The sequence below is a fragment of the Tachyglossus aculeatus genome, chromosome 15 (assembly GCF_015852505.1).
Source record: "Tachyglossus aculeatus isolate mTacAcu1 chromosome 15, mTacAcu1.pri, whole genome shotgun sequence".
Classification (NCBI taxonomy): domain Eukaryota; kingdom Metazoa; phylum Chordata; class Mammalia; order Monotremata; family Tachyglossidae; genus Tachyglossus; species Tachyglossus aculeatus.
Window position 1 is genome coordinate 24333210 of NC_052080.1, and position 21993 is coordinate 24355202.

General features: G+C 47.2%; 1 protein-coding gene across 1 annotated transcript; it reads right to left on the reverse strand.

Moving 5' to 3' along the window:
• Window positions 1-305: 305 nt before the first annotated feature.
• UTP6 (UTP6 small subunit processome component) lies at window positions 306-20710 on the reverse strand. Its single transcript, XM_038757453.1, has 19 exons — window positions 20619-20710; window positions 14924-15008; window positions 14506-14547; window positions 14240-14332; window positions 12723-12770; window positions 12145-12208; window positions 9862-9980; window positions 8725-8802; window positions 7979-8060; window positions 7401-7482; window positions 6843-7024; window positions 6359-6438; window positions 5378-5455; window positions 4684-4863; window positions 3389-3469; window positions 3069-3178; window positions 2613-2679; window positions 2010-2082; window positions 306-595 (listed from the first exon to the last, which is right to left on the reverse strand). Exons 1-19 carry the CDS (start codon window positions 20708-20710, stop codon window positions 438-440), a joined length of 1794 nt encoding a protein of 597 aa, XP_038613381.1. The 3' UTR covers window positions 306-437.
• Between the last annotated feature and the right edge of the window lie 1283 nt (window positions 20711-21993).

A 21993-nucleotide genomic window follows, 5' to 3' on the forward strand; every position in this document is an offset into this window, starting at 1 on the left:
CACGCTGCTTCTCTGATGATTCACATGATTTCAGACCTTTACCACACACACTTTCTGAAGACCGATTTTCGAGGCTTTGGTTTGGGAATATGCTTGTGTCCTGAAAGAGGTTTATCTTACTTGTACTTCCCAAGTGCTTAGTACAGTGCTCTGCACACAGTAAGCACTCAATAAATACAACTGAACGAATCTTTCCTCCATCTGAAAGTACGGCCCTTCCCCATATAGCTCTCTGCTCAGCATCGAGCGCTGTACCCCAGTACTGAGTGGACCTACCAATTAGGAGTAGCACGACGTGGTATTTCTTGGTTTAAATATTTGTCTGTTTGAGAATAAACAAGCCGGCAAACCTTGCCTCTAGATTAACACAGGCTGTAATTGTGCTCATCACGTTCACGTAAATAATGCTCAAGTGTGCCGGTTCCCACTTCACCCTTTTACAAGTGACCAATCTGCAGCAAAGTGTACTTGGCTACAAACTCCTCCACCAGCCCGCCCTGCAACATCTTCATCGCTCTCCAGTGGATCTGACCACAGTTCTCTAGCTTGCCCTGTGGGTGAGTCGACTCTTCTTTAATGTAGTCTAGCCAGAGATCTTCGAAAGAAACAGAAGAGAATGAATTAATTGGGTTTTTTTGTGAAGCACTGTACTAAGCAGTGGGGTAGATAGGGGATAAGCAGGTCTCGCAGTCTAAACAGGAGGGAGAACAGGTATTGAACCCCCGTCTTGCAGATGAGGGAACTGAGGCACTGAGAAGTTAAGTGACCTGCCCCAAGTCACAGAACAGACAAGTGGCAGAGCTGGGGTAAGGACCAAGGTCCTCTGAGTCGCAGGCCCATGCCGCTTCTACCAACGTAAATACAACAAACACCTGGCTTTTACACAAAGACTTGCAATTCAGCATGACACACTTTTCATGAAAGTGAAACAGGGGCCCGAGGTCTCCCTGCACCGCAATACGGAACATTGGGACGCGTAGGACAGCTTCATTCCTCGTAGCAGGGAATGTCCCATTTAAAAGAATTAGGGCAAGGACTCCCAGAATGGTGAAGAGGGTAGAAGTCGGGCAAGAGATTTGTATGCTTGTTTCACAGATTCAAAGGTTTGGTCTCAAAGTGTGCACTTGGGTTCATTAAGCCTCTGACAACAGCCGAGTTGGGCTCAATGAGCCCCAGTGCCCTCAGAACTCCCCTAACTCAGTTTCATGGGGGACAAGAATGTTTGCTTTATTCATTTTGCTAATATCCTCATAGTGAGGGCAGAAGTAGGGGGGGGATCAGCGTGGTTTACTTAACTCTTCCAAAAGAATTCATCTGGTCAACGTGTGGACGCTTGATTCACTTGGTCTATGCTTTTGGGTTCCCAGACCAATTCCCGAATTGACATGAATCTGAGAAGTCTGTGCTCTGGGCTATTTCATACTCAAAGGTGATGCCACTGGCAGGTGTGGGAGGGGCTGAGAAGTCCAGTGAGGGACCCCTAGTCCCCATCACACCACGCAAACACACAAGCTTGTCACTTGTGTTGTGTCTGTGGTTTAAAAGCAGCACCGGGCGCTGTTTTCACTCACGCCTCCTTTCTCATTCTCCTTAAGAAGTCTCCGCTGGAAAAGAGTAGCTCCTTTCTTGATGGCAATATGCTGGGTCAGTTAGTTCATAGCAACTGACTCCCATGTTTTCTTTTTGACTAGGATGCTGTATGGCCTGAGGCTGTGTTTTGCAGGGCTAGGCTTTCCTGGACTTCAAAATACAACTGCCAGGCTCTGGTTACAGTGAAATCAGGCTGCTTGCAGCCCCAGTCAAGTCCTGCTCATGGCCTCGAAATAGGCCACTCCCTTCTCCCATCCTGTTCTGGTTCTAAGCTGGAGCCTTCACCCTCAGCCTCACCAACAAGCATGAAAGAAAAGCAGGAACTACTTTACAGAATCCCAACCCAAGGACAGCCTTCTGTGAATAAGAGTGCAAGAAACCAGACTAGACCCCCCCGCCCCGAAGAAAATGTTACCTACCGGACTCCACAGAACCAAACTCCCTCAAGGCCCGCTCATAATATTCTCTCAAGTTCACCATTTTACAGACTTCCTGGCAAGAGAAGAAGGCAAGATTGTTTAGGGCAGGATCTGAGCAATCCAAAATTACTGGTCAGACTTGGAGACAAAACTCCCACTCGAACCAGCCAAGATACCAATACTGCGCCCAACTCTGCCACTTCACTCTCACTCTACGGAGCTGTCACTTCTTGGTCATTCTGGAGAGAAAGGGGGCTTTTTTTATAACTTGGACCTCCTTTTATTTTGAATGACTTGCTCTTCTGAACTGAAATAATTCAGTTCTTCCTTTTGGCCTCCCCCAGCATCCCATCCTGCTTCACCCAGCACCTCTCAAAAGAGTCCAGCAACCTTCCAACCACTTTGAAATTTGCCATTTACTGATTTGAGTTGGTCTGGAATCCAGTGCCACCTAACAAGGCAGTTCAGTTAGGGCGTAGTCCAAAAGTGAGTTACTGTGACGTTTTAGCAGAGAGAGAGAGCATGTGCTCAAGGTCAGAGCCACGTAATCACTTCATGCAGATCAGAAGGGAAGGCAGGCACAGAGACACCCGGCGCACTCACTTGTTCCTTTTCAAACTGGATCATCTTCCTGAAGAAGCTGATCGACAGCGGGCGGTTCTCATGCAGACTAAAGAGGAGCAGAGAGATTCATTTTAATCGCTTGCACCTCCCACCCAGAAATTTAAATCTGTTCTGTTTAATAAATGCTGCTGACTCGTAAGGCCCAGCAGCCATTGCCTAATTCATTCAGTCGTATTTATTGAGCGCTTACTGTAAACACTGTACCAATCACTAAGCAGTGTACTAAGCAGCCAATCAATATATTATGGAGAACCCCTCGGCTCCAGAGGGAACGCTCTGCAAGTGGAACGAAAATCACAGCACCCGCTCAGGGCACAATAACTACGTAATGAGGCTTGGAATTTCTTGGACTCTTCTCAGAAGAATGGATTCCAGGGCTTGGCGTTAGAGTGAACTTCTTGTGCTTTTGTTTTTTGGGGGGTGGGGGGGTGTTACCTGATGAAAACTTTCTTGGCTTTTTTGTATCCCCCAATCCGGTAGGCCCAGTCAAGGTATTTCTCCTTCAATGTCACCGAGATGGCAGATGCAGGACTAAGGACAGCTTTCTAAAGGAAGAGAAATAAGAAACGGGCTACCACAGGAAAGCCTGCTGGGATTCTAATTCAATGACTCCTACGGGCCAGGATTCAGACCCATTGCTCGGCAGCGGTTAAGACTTTTCTGGGAGCCCCCAAAAGATATCCTCCCTGCACCCCAGAGCCCACCGGTCCCAGTAAGAGGAAAAAAAGGGGCGGGGGGGGGGGGGGGCACAGTACCTTGAAGAGAGCTTCCGTGTCTTCCTTGCTGTTTGCACCCTCACTCCACTCCACCCACAAGATCCATATTGGTAAGCAGTCCTGCAAGTCAGAAATCAAGCAAGGTCACCTAGGCCAAGAGGAGACTGCCCAGAGAGTGGGATCTCTGGCACGGGATGCGTGTGTTGGTCCACCCATTCTCCTTCACGATGCCAAATGCTCTTTTCAGCCCTTACCTAGCAACCAAAGTGATGTTGGATGCAAACACTGAGCACCGTTCTCTAAACCATCTAAATTCAAAAACTCAAGTCAGTGATCGAGTCACGTCAAGGGCTGCTCAGCATCAACCCAAACTGAACCCTCTTCTACCCTGATCTTAGTCCTACGAAGTTTTGGTTGATACTTTGGGTCAATTTTGATTTTTTTAAATTGACTACTCAATTCTGCCATAAGCTGCATTTCTTTATTACTTAAACAGGCAAAAAGCTCTTAGCCGGCTGCATGTTCTTGCAAACCTATCCGCTCATCCTTTTTTCAGTAGGTACTCACTAAATGCCATAAAAATTAAGACTGGTATTTAAGTGCTTCCTAAGTGCCAAAGCACTGAAGTAGATGCAGGATATTCAAATCAGTCACTGTCCCACAGAGGCTCACCATCTAAGAGGCGGGAAGAGCAGGTATCTTATCCCCATTTTACGGATGAGGGAACCGAACCATCGAGCGATTGGCTGACTGAATGAGAGAGGGGATTGGGGGAGTGCTCACCTACAAGAAAATAACTAATATTAGGTTAGTAAGAACTCCAGCAATAAGGGAACAGGAACAGTCCCACAAGGAGAACAGCAGCATAGCTAGAGGAAAGAGCACGGGCCTGGGAATCAAAGGACCTGGGTTCTAATCTTGAGTCCGTCACTTACCTGCTGTGTGACCGTGGGCAGTCACTTCACTTCTCTGGGCCTCAGTTCCCTCATCTGGAAAATTGGGATTCATTACCTGTCCTCCCTCCTACTTAGAATGTGAGCCCCACTGGGACCTGATTACACAGCATCTACTCCAGTGTTTAGCCTATTGCTTGGCACCTAGTAAGCACTTCGCTAATACCACAGTTATTATTAATAATATTAGAACAGGTAACATGCCGGGGAAGGAGGTGGAAACAGGTTATAAAACAAGGGAATCCTTGAAACGCATGACATCTCAACCGTGGAACGGTAACACTAGGCAGACAGATACGTTCATCAACGTCTGAAAGGATTCCAACCCCTTGGGGTTTTTTCCGACAGCAAAGCAAAAATGAGGTGGAACATCTCCCAGACCTTGGCTGGCAGTTTGAGAAAGGCTTCCTCAAAATTCTTGGCGATGTCCCCGCTCTTCAGCTGGATCAGCACCTGCAGTCTCAACTGCCACATGTCCACCGATTCTCGGTAGAGGTCGGTCACAGCCAGGGCCACATCCATTGCCATCTGGGAGAAGTTCTGCTCCAGCAACAATTCCAGCTACGGGACAAGTAGAAGGTCAGCTGGTGCCACCTCCGAACTATCGGCACAGCACGTGGGGAGCAGGAGAGTGTGGCTGGGGAAAATCCCCATATAATCAAAGTGCCATTTTAGCCGAACCCTGAACAAGGGCCGCTCCGTGTACAAAGTACTCGGGGCAGAATTTCTCCCCCTCTCTCTCCACATCATCTTACTGAGGGGCTAAAAAAAGCAACAAAGAGGCCCAAAGACAGATGGGGAAGAAGCAAGAGCCCTGGATAATCCAAAAACCAGATCATCAGTCTCTGAATTAACTAAGAATTAATGGCTAGAACCCACATCTACTCAGGGCCAGAGGCAACTCACAGTGGTAACTGCTATCTCTCTCTCATGCTCACTCTCTCTCTTCCCCCATATCCAAACTAACACTCACCGTTCATGCACAGTGTAATGGCTGAAACACCTATCATCTGCTGGAGAAATTCACTCGCTCAAGTCAAGTAACCGGGCTCAGTTTCTCTCCGCAGCAACTTACCCACTGCTTGTACAGAGACTCGGGCAACAGCTTCTCCTCGTGGGCCCTTCTGAACGACGCCATGGTCCTTTCCAGCCTCTGAAACCGCAAAGCCTCCTCTATCAGCCCCACCTCTTTCTACCACAGGCAACTCTGCAGTCTCCCCAACTGGCTCGGGGATGGTGGGGGGTAGGCCCTAGATTATAAACCCCCTGAGGGCAGGGGCCTCATCCGGTTCTTCTTTCCATCAAGTCACCCAGCACCAAGTAGAGGTCTCTGCGCCCTGTGAGCGGTAGTTATCGCTCCCTCTACCCTTCTGTGCCCAGATTTCCACTTGTCAAAATCCACCTGCCTGGTAACCCTGTTGTGAAAAGGCGAAGCGTTGAGCCTGTAAGCCCACTTTTGGAGCCCAAAGCCCTTTCTCATCATCAATTTTCTAGGGCAATAAATGCTGATGGACCTCTTCCTTTCTGATGGCAGTCACTCCAGTGCATTTACTGTGAACAGAATATTGTCCAAATCACCTGGGACAGTAAAATGGAGCTAGGTGACATGATCCCTGCCCTCAAGGAACTTAAGAGTCTCACAAGGCTGGAAGGAGACGGTTACAAAATAATTTCTACGTACAAGAACAGAAAGGAAAAATGGATCTGTAGGTATATAAGTGTTTAAACGGTAGGGTACGCCGATATGCCCAGAAGTGTTAAGGGTGGTTGTGAGTGCACAGAAGCATAGTTAATAATCATTATTGTGGTATTTAAGCTTTTACTTAAATAATTGGCCTAAGTGACCAATGCAAATCAGATCCTAAAAAGAGGCATCTATCAGGTATAAACAGTGCTTTGAGATAATGGCTTTCAATCAAAGGGACCCATCGGTCCCTACAACTTCGATCAAGGGATCCGTACCCTCGACCACTCTCTCCTCTGAGGTTCAAATAGATGGTGGAGGTCAAAGGGAAGCCTCCTTAAAACCTTCTTTGGAAACTTTCAATCGTCTTACCTTCTCTCTGAGGTCTTTGCTATTTGTTTTCCTATTTGACCTCTCCAGGCAGAAGTTGACGTAACATTTCCACATGGCCCCTGGAAAGAGCCAAAGAGAATGTCAACCCAAATTCAGTAAAGGGTTTCCTCAGGGCAGTCGGCCTGGAGAGAAGCATCCGAGCTCTGATTATTCATTCATTCACTGTCATATTTATTGACCCCTTATTGTGTGCAAAGCGCTTGGGAGAGTACACCACAACAACTGACACATTCCTTGCCCAGAACAAGCTCAAGGTCTAGATGGGATAAACTATTAACGTCTACAGCCTTTGTGGGTGGAGACACTAGCTCAGACATCCGTAAATACCCAAAGGTTATCAAAAGAAAAAAAACTCAGCATCCCCACAAAGAGTTTAGGGAAGCGCTTTACACGAGAGGGACCACGTGTGAGTTGGAACCGTGACGTCGTGGAACATTTCTACATGAGAAGCTGAAAGGCTGACCTGTTGGCAGGGCTTTCACTGCCTCTTCGAAGACCGCACAGCACCGCTCCTCCTTCTGCCCTACCTCGCCTGCTTTTGCCTTTTTGGGCACAGGTTCTGCCGACGGCTCGGGCTTCACCTCTAGCTCCTGCCTGGCCACAAAGTCCCAGGTGAGTGGGTCATCTGCATGCAGAGTCTGTAGGCTGGAATACACACCGCACAGTCAGCTGCCTTGGCTGAAAACCCCACGGAGGCAGGAATAATCATAACAATGCCACTGACTGAGCACTTATTTATTATGTGGCAACTATTGTGATAAGCACCAAGGGAGATGCAGGATAAATCGTGTCAAATGCACCGCCCGTCCTGCAAGACACTCACAGTCTAACAGAGAGGAAGAGAGGGATTTTATCCCCATTTTAAAGATTAGGAAACTGAGGGCCAGAGAGAAGCAGGTCACACAGCAGGCCAAGCCAGGGCTACAGCCCACATCTTCTGATTTCCCGCCTGTACTCTCTCCCCACTAGACCATCCTGCCTCCCCCTCAATTCTGCCAGTTTCCCCTCCCCTCATACTTACTGTTCGTAAATTTCTTTTTGTAGATCTTGGGTGAAGTCAAATAGTTTTGCAATCGAAAGTAGGGAAAGGTGAAATTCAGCCCCTAAAATATTACAATGCAAGGCAGTGACATTACTGCTCACAAGGACCAACCCACAGCTCTGTGTCAGATGAGAAGTAGTAATAGTAGTTAGTAGAGAAGGCATTTATTGAACACCCACTGGGTGCAACACACTGTAGTAAGCACTTGGGAAAAACACAGCAGAAGCACAAGACACATTCCCTTTCCACAAGGAGCTTATACTACACCGAATCAATGGCAGCTTTCAGTTTTCCTTATCTGGAGCCTTCACTTAAAGAGTGCCCGATCAAGAGATACGCTTCTCCAGGCGAAACTACGAAAGTGATTCACTCTGACTCGTTGGTCTCAGGGACACTGACAATTAGCCTTAAGTTATCAAAGTGCTCCAATGATTCTGATGAATAACGGCGACTCTCCATTTCACAAACGGGGAGTACCCCATGTGAAATAGAAAGCCGCCGTTATTCATCAGAATAACGTTTCCAAACAAAAAGAGTAATCGTGCCCAAACGCGTACCTTTGATTTTCTTCACTGCTTCATGAAAGATGACTTGTGCCAATCTTCCCTTAAAGAGCTCCTCAGGAAAAGTGAACTGCTCCTAAAAAACGGTATAAACCAAAACTGTTCATAGAGGAGAATCGAGTAGCTTTTATTGCCTATGGCACTGTGTAAGGGAGAAACTTCTACAGCAAGGAAAAGGGCATTTTAAACCCCCATCTCCCCAGCCCAAACTCATTACAATTAGTCTTAACAAGTTACCCCAGCAAAGGAATGGGAAATACGATTAAGTCACGCTCAAATGGGTGATTTTTAAAGATCCCTTCAATTGTGGGGACCGGCTAAACTTCCAAGTTTAGCTTTTTTATCCCATCTTTTTTTTCCACCATCAACGAATCTAAACGCTCCTCCGTTTTCGAAGCAAACGAATCTGCACTTTTCATAAACCTGCAATTCTACTGGGCCCATCTTTCCAAACACTCTAAGGTCTTGAAGTTACAATGAAACGCCAACTGGTATCTCAAAATAGCCTATTACACACTATCTGTTCCACTGAGGAGCTTAACTCATCTTTTAGACTGTGAGCCCACTGTTGGGTAGGGACCGTCTCTATATGTTGCCAACTTGTACTTCCCAAGCGCTTAGTACAGTGCTCTGCACACAGTAAGCGCTCAATAAATACGACTGATTTATTGACTGATTAACTCTCAATCGGCCTTATTTAGCCGACTCTTCACAAGCAACAAAAATTAGGAGAGACCTACCAAAGTCATATTGGCTTGTTCAAACATTTGCTTTTCCTTCCTCTGCCGCTCAGCATGCATCAGCTCCATCCTAAAATACTTTTGAAGGAAGAAAATGAACAAGGTCATTATCCCAGGGAGGACACCTGTTCTATCTCAGTAAGAACAGGGGAACGTCGATCGGACCAAATTAGCATGTTTTGTTACGGTGCCAAGATCTCTTTCATCTTTTGACACGGGGTGGAAACATTTAAGAAAAGGAAATTGCACCTTTTGTGCTCAGTTGGTTGCAGAGTGCTCCTGCAAAACTAAAACCAGGTGATATCACAATAGTCACAGAATACGTACAGATTGAAAAGGTACTAACCTTTGAAAAACTTTTCCCAGCACTGGGCCCAGCACTCTGCCCACGGTAGGCACTTAGTAAATACTATTCCTAATCTTCTTAAAGGCCATTTTTGTACAAAAATCAGACTTCTCCCACCTTTGGGGATGTGGATGTTTGCCACAGTCCCTGTCAGTCCCACTATTCACCCCATGTACACCAGGTTTTGGCAGTGCCATCTGCATCAGAGCCTGACACATTTTTATAAGCTCAATGCTTGGCTAGCATCAAGAAGGTGGTGATGATGATGGTATTTTTTAAGCGCTTACTACGTGCCAAGCCCTGTTCTCTGTCCATTCACACCTCTTCTGATCAGGTTAAGAGAAAGACACTAAAAGGACAGCTTCAGCCCCAATGGCATTGCCTCTATTTAAAGCAAATGTACAAGGGACTCTATAAGGTCATATCTTTGCTGGATGATTGGGAGCTAAGTTACCTGTCCTCTTGTCACATTACCTGAATTTTCACCCCTACTTTTGCAGTTCCTCATCACCAAAATGACATCCCATTTTATAAAAACAAGAAGTCCAGGCTTGTGGTTCAGAATGCCAACTGATGTTTCATCGGTTAATTTTCAAATGAACCAGAAACAAAAAAACCCTTTGCTTTCTGGTCCATACGAAGGCAAGGAAAGGCTTTGATGCTGGGAATTCCAAGTATGTAGAGTTCAATTTAACTGCGTTTCACGCACGGCATCTTAATATCCAGGGCCAGAAACCCCATCCTCGTCACCTCAACTGCATACGCGCATGCACACAGAGCTACACACTCACTTCTTGGTAAAGTTTGGGAGACTCGGGATGAAAACGCAAAGCACGGAGAAACAAGTGCCGGGCACTTTCGGAAGACAGGCGATCCTCCATTTCCCACTTAGCTGCCATAATCCACAAAGCTGAAAGAAAAGGAGAAGGGAAAAAAAAAAAAAACCACACTTGTTTCCACTACTAGCTGTTCCAGCAGCAGGCAAAAATGATCACAGCTCTTCCCTTTTTCCAACTTTGGTTCTTTAACATACGTAGTGTAGGAACAATCAAGCCATCTCGGGGAATTCTGTTTCTGAAATAGCAGTCGGGAGTCAAGTCACCCAAGTTCCATCTCTGACTGGCTACAGCGGACGTTCTCAACTACAGTTCCCTTTGAGTGAGCATTTTCGTGAAAGGGTTTGACCAGAAGACGACAGCAGAATTAGGAGACGTTCTTCTGACCACCCGTGTCTTTCCGACTGTGGCAGGATGTGGGGGTCACAGGAAACACGATGTTGGGCACGGCAAGTGCTACAGCATGAGTTTTCCCTAAGGCAGGGTTCATCAAGCAGCCCCCACAATGGAGAAGAATTTGAATTAACACCTAGCTAGCTGGGAAAGATCATTCAAAGCCTTCTTGCATTGTCTTTCATTCATTCAATCGCATTTATTGAGCGCTTACTGTGTGCAGAGCACTGTACTAAGCGCTTGGGAAGTCCAAGTTGGCAACATATAGAGACGGTCCCTACTCAACAGTGGGCTCACAGTCTAAAAGGGGGAGACAGAGAACAAAACCAAACATATTAACAAAATAAAAGAAATAGAATAAATATGTACAAGTAAAATGAATAGAGTAATAAATATGTACAACCATATATACAGGTGCTGTGGGGAGGGGAAGGAGGTAAGACGGGGGGATGGGGAAGGGGAGGAGGGGAAGAGGAAGGAGGGGGCTCAGTCCGGGAAGGCCTCCTGGAGGAGGTGAGCTCTCAGTAGGGCTTTGAAGGGAGGAAGAGAGCTGGCTTGGCGGATGGGCAGAGGGAGGGCATTCCAGGCCAAGGGTCGACAGCGGGACAGGCGAGAATGAGGCACAGTGAGGAGGTTAGTGGCAGAGGAGCGGAGGGTGCAGGCTAGGCTGTAGAAGGAGAGAAGGGAGGTGAGGTAGGAGGGGGCGAGGTGATGGACAGCCTTGAAGCCCAGGGTGAGGAGTTTTTGCCTGATGCGTAGGTTGATTGGTAGCCACTGGAGATTTGTGAGGAGGGGAGTAATATGCCCAGAGCGTTTCTGGACAAAGACGATCCGGGCAGCGGTGTGAAGTATGGATTGAAGTGGGGAGAGACAGGAGGATGGGAGATCGAAGAGGAGGCTGATGCAGTAATCCAGTCGGGATAGGATGAGGGATTGAACGAGCAGGGTAGCGGTTTGGATGGAGAGGAAAGGGCGGATCTTGGCGATGTTGCGGATGTGAGACTGGCAGGTTTTGGTGACGGATTGGATGTGAGGGGTGAACGAGAGAGCGGAGTCGAGGATGACACCAAGGTTGCGGGCTTGTGAGACGGGAAGGATGGTAGTGCCGTCAACTGTGATGGGAAAGTCAGGGAGAGGGCAGGGTTTGGGAGGGAAGATTAAAGAGTTCAGTCTTGGATATGTTGAGTTTTAGATGGCGGGTTGGCGTGTTGAGTTTTAGATCCAGATGGAGATGTCCTGAAGGCAGGAGGAGATACGAGCCTGGAGGGAGGGAGAGAGAGCAGGGGCAGAGATGTAGATTTGGGTGTCAGCGTAGAGATGATAGTTGAAGCCGTGGTAACGGATGAGTTCCCCAGGGGAGTGAGTGTAGATAGAGAACAGAAGGGGACCAAGAACTGACCCTTGAGGAACCCCCACAGTAAGGGGATGGGAGGGGGAGGAGAAGCCCGCAAAAGAGACTGAGAACGAACGGCCCGAGAGATAAGAGGAGAACCAGGAGAGGACAGAGTCTGTGAAGCCAAGGTTGGATAGCGTGTTGAGGAGAAGGGGGTGGGCCACAGTGTCGAAGGCAGCTGAGAGATCGAGGAGGATTAGGACAGAGTAGGAGCCGTTGGATTTGGCAAGCAGGAGGTCACTGGTGACCTTTGAGAGGGCACGTCACAGCCAATGCTTTGGAAGAAGGATATTCTGAGTCCAACCATGCCTAAGCGAAGTCTTTAGGGAGCCAGTCAAATGATCTCTCTGCCCACATCTCAAAGCATCATCTGCTTTGGAGCAGGGTTTGAACAGAACCTCTGGATTCACAGAGGGATTCGAGAGGGAGGCCTGAAGGGAATTCTAAGGTACCTGGTTTGTTCGGGTGAATAGCCAACAGAGAAGAGAACAGCTTGCTGAGCTGGGTTTTCATATTCTGTGAGACAAGACACAAAGCTCTGTTTTAGAGACATGAACTATTTTGTTCCCAGGCATATTTCTGTGCCAAGAGTGCATCGTGCCTGTTAGAGACTTGGGTTTGAAGCTTCTAGAGGAAAGGATTTGGCTCAGTTTGTTCATAACATCCAGAATGCAGGCACCAGTACTCTCGCGCCAACTTAGACAAAGCAACTGAAACCCCGTCACAAGCCACAAAGACTAACCATAATGAACAGAATATGATTAGGTGAAAGAAACAAGGTCAAATTTCAAGATGGTATGCTTGCATTAGGCCCAAAAGCATACAGGGCCAAATCTAAAAATAAACAAATTAAAATCAGTACTGCAGCCTTTCCAATTTCTGAAATCCTTTTCCAACCTCTGACCGTATCCGTCTCACACTAGTTATCATTCACCCCTTCTTCAGAGACGCTTTGTAATCCAGCATTTTGGGGTTGTCGGGGAGAGAGGCGAAGGGGACAGGAGAGTAAATGACATCCGAATAGACTCACCCACTTCTTGCAAAAGGCCACGTGAGAAAGCCAAAGCTGAATGTCATCCTATGGGAAACACAAAGAACAGACAGCTTTTGGCATAAATCCCACAGTTAGAGGCAAATCTTTCCATTAGGCTTTTGAGACCCTGGGGCGGGACTCGAGTCCACCAGCAAAGGGTCACTTCAACTTGCCTGACTTTTCAACTTTGCCCTTGGATCCCGAGAACCTCAGGTTTCTCCACCTCCTGGTTTTCCTCTAGCTCTTGTAGTCGGTAGTATTCAACAACAGGGCCGAGTCCCAGACCCCTCCCAAATCATCATCATCATCATCATCAATCGTATTTATTGAGCACTTACTAAGTGCAGAGCACTGTACTAAGCGCTTGGGAAGTACAAATTGGCAACATATAGAGACAGTCCCTACCCAACAGTGGGCTCACAGTCAAAAAGGGGGAGACAGAGAACAAAACCAAACATACTAACAAAATAAAATAAATAGAATAGATAGGTACAAATATGTACAAATCGAGCTATCGCCGTTGGCTGTTCTGCCTAGGCAACGCCTCGGCACCCAACCCGTAAACCAGGCGGACAGACCTGCCGGTTGCCTGCTCCACTCCTGTGGTAACCCTTTCCTTTCTTATTAGGATCACCCCTTTCGTCCAGTCGTATTGATTGAGCGCTTACTGTGTGCAGTGCACTGTACTAAGCCCTCTGCACCCAGGCAGTTAGCACAGAGGGCCACCTACTTCTCCCGTAACATTTCTAACGAACGCCGTGTTACCGAAAACTCGCGTCCCGGACCGCGGGCTTCGACTGGCGGTGCGCAAGTGGGCATAACCTTTTCGTCCCACACCGTGATGTATTCAGGTGGTTGCAAGGGGTCAGGCTGGACATGCTCCCCACAGCATTTAAGCAGCGTGGCTCAGCGGAAAGAGCACGGGCTTTGGAGTCAGAGGTCATGGGTTTGAATCCCGGCTCCGCCACGTCTGCCGTGTGACCCTGGGCAAGTCACTTAACTTCTCTGAGCCCCAGTTACCTCCTCTGTAAAATGGGGATTAAGACTGTGAGCCCCACGTGGGACAATCTGATCACCTTGTATCCCTCCCAGTGCTTAGAACAGTGCTTTGCACATAGTAAGCGCTTAAATACCACCAGCGCTTAGAACAGTGCTTTGCACATAGTAAGCACTTAACAAATACCATCAGCATTATTATTGGGTCAGGCGTAGAATTTAGCTGCACTGGGGATTTTGGCTGGGTCCTCAGAGCCAAAATGAAGTTCAGCAATAAGCCCAGTAACAGGAGTTCTGCCCAAGAACTGGAGAAGACAGAAAAGAAATTGTCCAGGCACCCCCAGCGCTTAGAACAGTGCTTTGCACATAGTAAGCACTTAACAAATGCCATCATTATTATCATTATTATTATTATTCTATCCAAATACGCAACGGGATGAGCCGCGATAAGGAAAAGCTGAGTATATCTAATACAATGCGTTCAGACTGCTTGTACCAGGAAAAGGGCACCTCCTTACCTGCCACTTGGCTGTGGCGCGTCTGAACACGCCCTGTATGCGGCGTATAATGGAATACTCTATTTCTTCCTTTTTAAATGAATAGCCGGTACGCTGAAAGAGAAACAAAATGCAAAGGTTCAGCCTCATCTGTTCAACAGCAGCCTAACTTCCTAATGTCACACGGTGATGTCGGCGGCAGGAGAGACCATCGCTTAAGCCCAGCTCTGAGCACTTGTTCATGCCCCCTAGAAATACAATCTTTTCTCTACTGCTCATCCACTTACCGCTCTTCTCTTCTTGATTAGTTCCAGAAGATTAATTTCATACTAGAAGGGGAGAGCAAAACATACCATTTCAGATCTATAAACAGATCAAAACAAGAGCATTTAAAACTAAATATAGAAATAATGCCCCTGAACAGTTGTAATCTACCAACAGGAGCTTAAGCCAAGCCCCAAAGCCTTGCCTGAAGCTATAGAATACATATATATATAGAATACAGAATATATTGCCGAACTGGACAACTCATAATGAATGTGCAATTCCTGGCATCCCCTGGAAGGCAAGAGATCCCACTTGGGAAAGCCCTTCAGCACTAAATGGCCAGTTTGGCTACCAGGTTGATTGCCAGGACAAGATGTTATCATGAGCCTGAGAATTAAACTTCTGTAAAAAAAGAGAGCAATCAAATAATTCACTGACCTGAATATAACTGATAAAGTCCTCTTTGAAAAGAGCTCTTCTTTGAATTTTGTATTCTAGAGCGGAAACTTTCTTAATTATAGCCCTGCCGAAACATAAGAGTTTCAAAAATATGAGAAATGGTGGGAGATGCGGGTATTTTTTGACTGAAAACGCTGTTGCTAACATTGTAAAAACTCCAAGCATCAAAAGTCATAGTGCCTTTAGTCTTCGAGAGTGCTTTCCAGCAGAGCACCACAATGTGGTATATCTGTACATATGTATGTACATATTTATTACTCTATTTACTTTGCTTGTACATATCTATTCTATTTATTTTATTTTGTTAGTATGTTTGGTTTTGTCTCCCCCTTTTAGACTGTGAGCCCACTGTTGGGTAGGGACTGTCTCTCTCTGTTGCCAATTTGTACTTCCCAAGCGCTTAGTACAGTGCTCCGCACAGTAAGCGCTCAATAAATACGATTGATGATGGCTTTGCACTCCAAAAATATGTACACTCAGTACTGCCGTGTGGAGGTTTCCAATCCACCCTTTGGCTAAGACAGCGTTAGGGAATCAGTTAGCGGTATTCCGAGGACGTGAACCTGGATTCCGTATGCCGCTATGTCAAACGAAACAGCTTATGTCCGGATGCATAGTGTAGAAATGGTCAAGGACTTCAGCAAATGCTTTCCTTAACGTGAGATTTTGCAAAAGCACAGCTCTTCGCTTTATTTTGCACACCCTGCCGGGTCGATGATCACCGCAGGCTGCTTACGGGTGGAGCGATGAGTTCCCCTTAATGAAACTTTCCAGGGTCTTCCCTTGTTTAACGTTTTGGTCGTTCTTCCCAAACAAATTTAAAAATGGGATTTCCTTCCCCCAAAAAACTTTATTGCGTGGCCAGCTCTTCAAAATTTCTGCCTCCAATACAGCCGCAGAATGCCGCTGAGATTGCTATACCACCGCGCGCTCTTCAGAATTGAGATCGAAGGCAATGGTCCCACCATTAATAATAATAATAACGATGGTATTTACTAAGCGCTTACTCTGTGCAAAGCACTGTTCTAAGCGCTGGGGAGGATACAAGGTGTTCAGGTTGTCCCACGGGGGGGCTCACAGTCTTCATCCCCATTTTACAGATGAGGGGACTGAGGTCCAGAGAAGTGAAGTGCCCAAAGTCACACAGCAATATGATGCTGTGCATGCAGGGAACGTGACTGCCAACTGTTATATTGTACTCTCCCACGTGCTTAGTACAGTGCTCTGCACATGGTTAGTGCTCAATAGATGCAATTGATTGATTGACTTGTGACTAAGAGGTCCATCCATATCCACTGGGAAGCACTGAGAAGGCCATGACAAAAACAGAGGGCTCTTCCTAAATTTTTAGTCCAACACAAACCCCAGGCCCAGCCCCCAGATCAATCAGTGGTATTTACAGAGCACTCACTATGTGCAGAGCATTACAATTCAAAAGACTTAGCAGACACCTTCCCTGTTCACAGTGTAGAGGGATCCCCCTCCTCCCCTACCCCTTTCCCAACTATGTGCAGAGCACCGCACTAAGCGCTTGCCAGTTGTCAGCTGTGTGACTTTGGGCAAGTCACTTCACTTCTCTGGGCCTCAGTTCCCTCATCTGTAAAATGGGGATTAAGACTGTGAGCCCCCCCCCCCCCCGTGGGACAACCTGACCTCCTTGTAATCTCCCCAGCGCTTAGTACGGTGCTTTGCACATAGTAAGTGCTTAATAAATGCCATCATTATTACAATACAAGACTGAGCAGACACGTTCCCTGCTCACATTAGAGAGGCAGTGTGGCTCAGTGGCAAGGGCCCGGGCTTGGGAGTGAGAGGTGGTGGGTTCTAATCCCGGCTCTGCCACATGTCTGCGGTGTGACCCTGGGCAAGTCACTTAACTTCTCTGAGCTTCAGTTCCCTCATCTGTCAAATGGGGCTGAAGACTGTGAGCCCCACAGGGGACAACCAGATCACCTTGGATCCCCCCAGTGCTTAGCGCAGGGTAAGCGCCGAACAAATCAATCAATCGTATTTATTGAGCGCTTACTATGTGCAGAGCACTGTACTAAGCGCTTGGGAAGTACAAATTGGCAACATATAGAGACAGTCCCTACCCAACAGTGGGCTCACAGTCTAAAAGATAACAAATACCCTCCTCCCCCTCCCCACAGCACCTGTATATATGTTTGTACGTATTTATTACTCTATTTTATTTGTACATATTGATTCTATTTATTTTATTAATATGTTTGGTTTTGTTGTCTGTCTCCCCCTTCTAGACTGTGAGCCCGCTGTACTTCCCAGGCCCAACTTGTACTTCCCAAGCGCTTAGTACAGTGCTCTGCACATAGTAAGCGCTCAATAAATAGGATTGAATGAATGTTGGGTAGGGACCGTCTCTAGATGTTGCCAACTTGGACTTCCCAAGCGCTTAGTACAGTGCTCTGCACACAGTAAGTGCTCAATAAATACGACTGAATTACTATCATAGAGAAGCAGCGTGGCTCCATGGAAAGAGCCTGGGCTTTGGAGTCAGAGGTCATGGATTCAAATCCCAGCTCTGCCAATTGTCAGCTGGGTGACTTTGGGCAAGTCACTTCACTTCTCTGGGCCTCAGTTCCCTCATCTGTAAAATGGGGATTAAGACTGTGAGCCCCCTGTGGGACAACCTGATCACCCTGTAACCTCCCCAGCGCTTAGAACGGTGCTTTGCACATAGTAAGCGCTTAATAAATGCCAATCATATTTGAGCGCTTACTGTGTGCAGAGCACTGTACTAAGCGCTTGGGAAGTACAAATTGGCAACATATACAGATGATCAATCAATGTCGTATTTATTGAGTGCTTACTGTGTCCAGAGCACTGTACTAAGCGCTTGGGAAGTACAAGTTGGCAACATATAGAGACGGTCAACCAATCAATCGTATTTATTGAGCGCTTACTGTGTGCAGAGCACTGGACTAAGCGCTTGGGAAGTCCAAGTCGGCAACATATGGAGACGGTCCCTACCCAACAGTGGGCTCACAGTCTAGAAGGGGGAGCCAGAGAACAAAACCAAGCATATTAACAGAATAAAATAAACAGAATAGATATGTACAAGTAAAATAAATAAATAGAGTAATAAATACGTACAAACATATATACAGGTGCTGTGGGGAAGGGAAGACTCCAGGAAGACTTCCCCCATTCATTTTCAACACCCCTCCCCTTCCGTTGCCACCCTAGCACTGTTACATATATACAGGTGCTGTGGGGAAGGGAAGGAGGTAAGACGTCCCCCATTCTTTTTCAACACACCCCCCGCTTCCGTTGCCACCCTAGCACTGTTACATATATCCATATATCCAGGTGCTGTGGGGAAGGGAAAGAGGAAAGACTTCCCCCATTCATTTTCAACACCCCCCCACTTCGGTTGCCACCCTACCACTGTTACATATATCCATATATCCAGGTGCTGTGGGGAAGGGAAAGAGGAAAGACTTCCCCCATTCATTTTCAACACCCCCCCACTTCGGTTGCCACCCTAGCACTGTTACATATATCCATATATACAGGTGCTGTGGGGAAGGGAAGGAGGAAAGACTTCCCCCATTCATTTTCAACACCCCCCCACTTCCGTTGCCACCCTAGCACTGTTACATATATCCATATATCCATATATCCAGGTGCTGTGGGGAAGGGAAAGAGGAAAGACTTCCCCCATTCATTTTCAACACCCCCCCACTTCCGTTGCCACCCTAGCACTGTTACATATATCCATATATCCATATATCCAGGTGCTGTGGGGAAGGGAAGGAGGTAAGACGGGGGGGATGGAGAGGGAGGGCGAGGGGGAGAGGAAGGAAGGGGCTCAGTCTGGGTCCCGAAGAGTGGGCTCACAGTCTAGAAGGCATTACCTCCTTCCCTTCCCCACAGCACCTGTATATACGCATATATGTTTGTACTTATCTATTACTCCATTTATTTTACTTGTACATATCTATTCTATTTATTTCATTTTGTTAGTATGTTTGGTTTTGTTCCCTATCTCCCCCTTTTGGACTGTGAGCCCACTGTTGGGTAGGGACTGTCTCTATACGTTGCCAACTTGGACTTCCCAAGCGCTTAGTACAGTGCTCTGCACACAGTAGGCGATCAATAAATACGATTGATTACTCTATTTATTTATTTTACTTGTACATATCTATTCTATTTATTTTATTTTGTTAGTATGTTTGGTTCTGTTCTCTGTCTCTCCCTTTCAGACTGCGAGCCCACTGTTGGGTAGGGACTGTCTCTCTATGTTGCCAACGTGGACTTCCCCAGCGCTTAGTACAGTGCTCTGCACACAGTAGGCGATCAATAAATACGATTGATTGATTGCTCTATTTATTTTACTTGTACCTATCTATTCTATTTATTTTATTTTGTTAGTATGGTTGGTTCCGTTCTCTGTCTCCCCCTTTCAGACCGCGAGCCCACTGTTGGGTAGGGACCGTCTCTCTATCCAAGCGCCCAGTACAGTGCTCCGCACACAGTAGGCGATCAATAAATACGATTGATTGATTACTCTATTTTACTTGTACATATCTATTCTATTTATTTTATTTTGTTAGTATGGTTGGTTCCGTTCTCTGTCTCCCCCTTTCAGACTGCGAGCCCACTGTTGGGTAGGGGCCGTCTCTATATGTTGCCAACGTGGACTTCCCAAGCGCTTAGTACAGTGCTCCGCACACAGTAGGCGATCAATAAATACGACTGATTGATTACTCTATTTATTTATTTTACTTGTACATATCTATTTTATTTATTTTGTTAGTACGGTTGGTTCTGTTCTCCGTCTCCCCCTTTTAGACTGCGAGCCCACTGTTGGGTAGGGACTGTCTCTAGATGTTGCCAACTTGTAGTTCCCAAGCGCTGGACACAGTAAGAGCTCAATAAATACGATTGATTGATTGATTATTATCATTATTAGAGAGACCGCCCCTCCTCCTCCTCCATCAATCAATCGTATTTATTGAGCGCTTACTGTGTGCAGAGCCCTGTACTAAGCGCTTGGGAAGTACAAATTGGCAACGTATAGAGACGGTCCCTCCCCAACAACGGGCTCACGGTCTAGAAGGGGGGAGACAGACAACAAAACAAAACATGGAGATGGGTGTCAAGTCGTCAGGACAAATAGAATTAAAGCTAAATGCACATCATTAACAAAATCAATCGAACAGTAAACATGAACAAGTAAAACAGAGTGATAAATCTGTACAAACATATATACAGGTGCCGTGGGGAGGGGAAGGAGTCCCCACTTCACTCAGCTGCCTGGCTCATTTTTCTACAGAAACGTCCAGTCCGTGTTTCCCCACTCATGGGGGTTGCCCATCCACCTCCTTCTCGTTCATTCATTCATTCAACCGTATTTATTGAGCGCTTACTGTGTGCAGAGCACTGTACTAAGCGCTTGGGAGGTACAAGTTGGCAACCTAGGAAGAGGGAGGGTGTTGTGAAGGAGCAATGAAGTTACCCTTGCGTGGGAGTGAAGCGTCTTTATCCCCAGGCCTACAGCAAACATCCAGGCCACTGAGGAACAGTAATGAAAAAACAGGGCAACCTCCCCCCACCACCCCACCCACCCTTTTTTCTTTTTTTCCTCCTCCTCCTGCTCTTCGCCATCTTCCGGGCCCTCCCCTCCGAGCCCCCCCCCCCCGCCCCCCCTCACTTGATCTCTTTTCGGGTGAACAGCCCGACACGCTCCAGCTGCTCGAACTCGGGGAGCCGGTCCTCGATCCGCTGCTCCACAATCTCGGCCATGGGCAGGGCAGGGCAAGCACCGTGACTGTGAGCCCACTGTTGGGTAGGGACTGTCTCTATATGTTGCCAACTTGTAGTTCCCAAGCGCTTAGTACAGTGCTCTGCACGCAGTAAGCGCTCAATAAATACGACTGATGTAGTTCCCAAGCGCTTAGTACAGTGCTCTGCACGCAGTAAGCGCTCAATAAATACGACTGATGGATTGACCGGCCCAGGGCAGCCACGTGTGCGAAGGGCCCAAGGCCTCACTTCCGGTCCCTCCGCGCCCGACGCACGCTGACGCACGATGACGTAACCTGACGCAACCTGACGCTTCGGCTCCTGCCCCGCCCATGTACGACGCACCCTGACGCACCCTGACGCACCCTGACGCACCCTGACGCAACCTGACGCTCCGGCCCCTGCCCCGCCCGCGTCCGGCGCACGCCGACGCAAGCTGACGCAACCTGACGCAACTTCTCCTGCCCCGCCCGCGCCTGACGCACACCCTCCGCTCCGGCTCCCTGTCCGGCCCCGCCCACGCCCCCCCGTGGCGGGTCCCGGCGTAGCGGGCGGCTGCGAGGGCAGGTCTCCGGCCGCATTCATTCATTCATTCAATCAATCGTATTTATTGAGCGCTTACTGTGTGCAGAGCACTGGACTAAGCGCTGGGGAAGTAAAAGTTGGCAACATAGGGAGACAGCCCCTACCCAACAGTGGGCTCACAGTCTAGAAGGGGGAGACAGAGAACAAAACCAAACATACTAACAAAATAAAATAAAGAGAATAGATAGGTACAAGTAAAATAAATAAATCAATAAATAGAGTAATAAATATGTACAAACTGGCAACATATAGAGACAGTCAATCACCAATCAATCGTATTTATTGAGCGCTTACTGTATGCAGAGCACTGTACTAGGCGCTTGGGAAGTCCAAGTTGGCAACATCTAGAGACAGTCCCTACCCAACAGTGGGCTCACAGTCTAGAAGGGGGAGACAGAGAACAAAACCAAACATACTAACAAAATAAAATAAATAGAATAGATAGGTACAAGTCAAATAAATAAATCAATAAATAGAGTAATAAATATGTACAAACTGGCAACATATAGAGACGGTCAATCAATCGTATTTATTGAGCGCTTACTGTGTGCAGAGCACTGTACTAACAGCTTGGGAAGTACAAGTTGGCAACATAGAGAGATGGTCCCTACCCAAGTGGGCTCACAGTCTAAAAGGGGGAGACGGAGAACAAAACCAAACATACTAACAAAATAAAATAAATAGAATAGATAGGTACA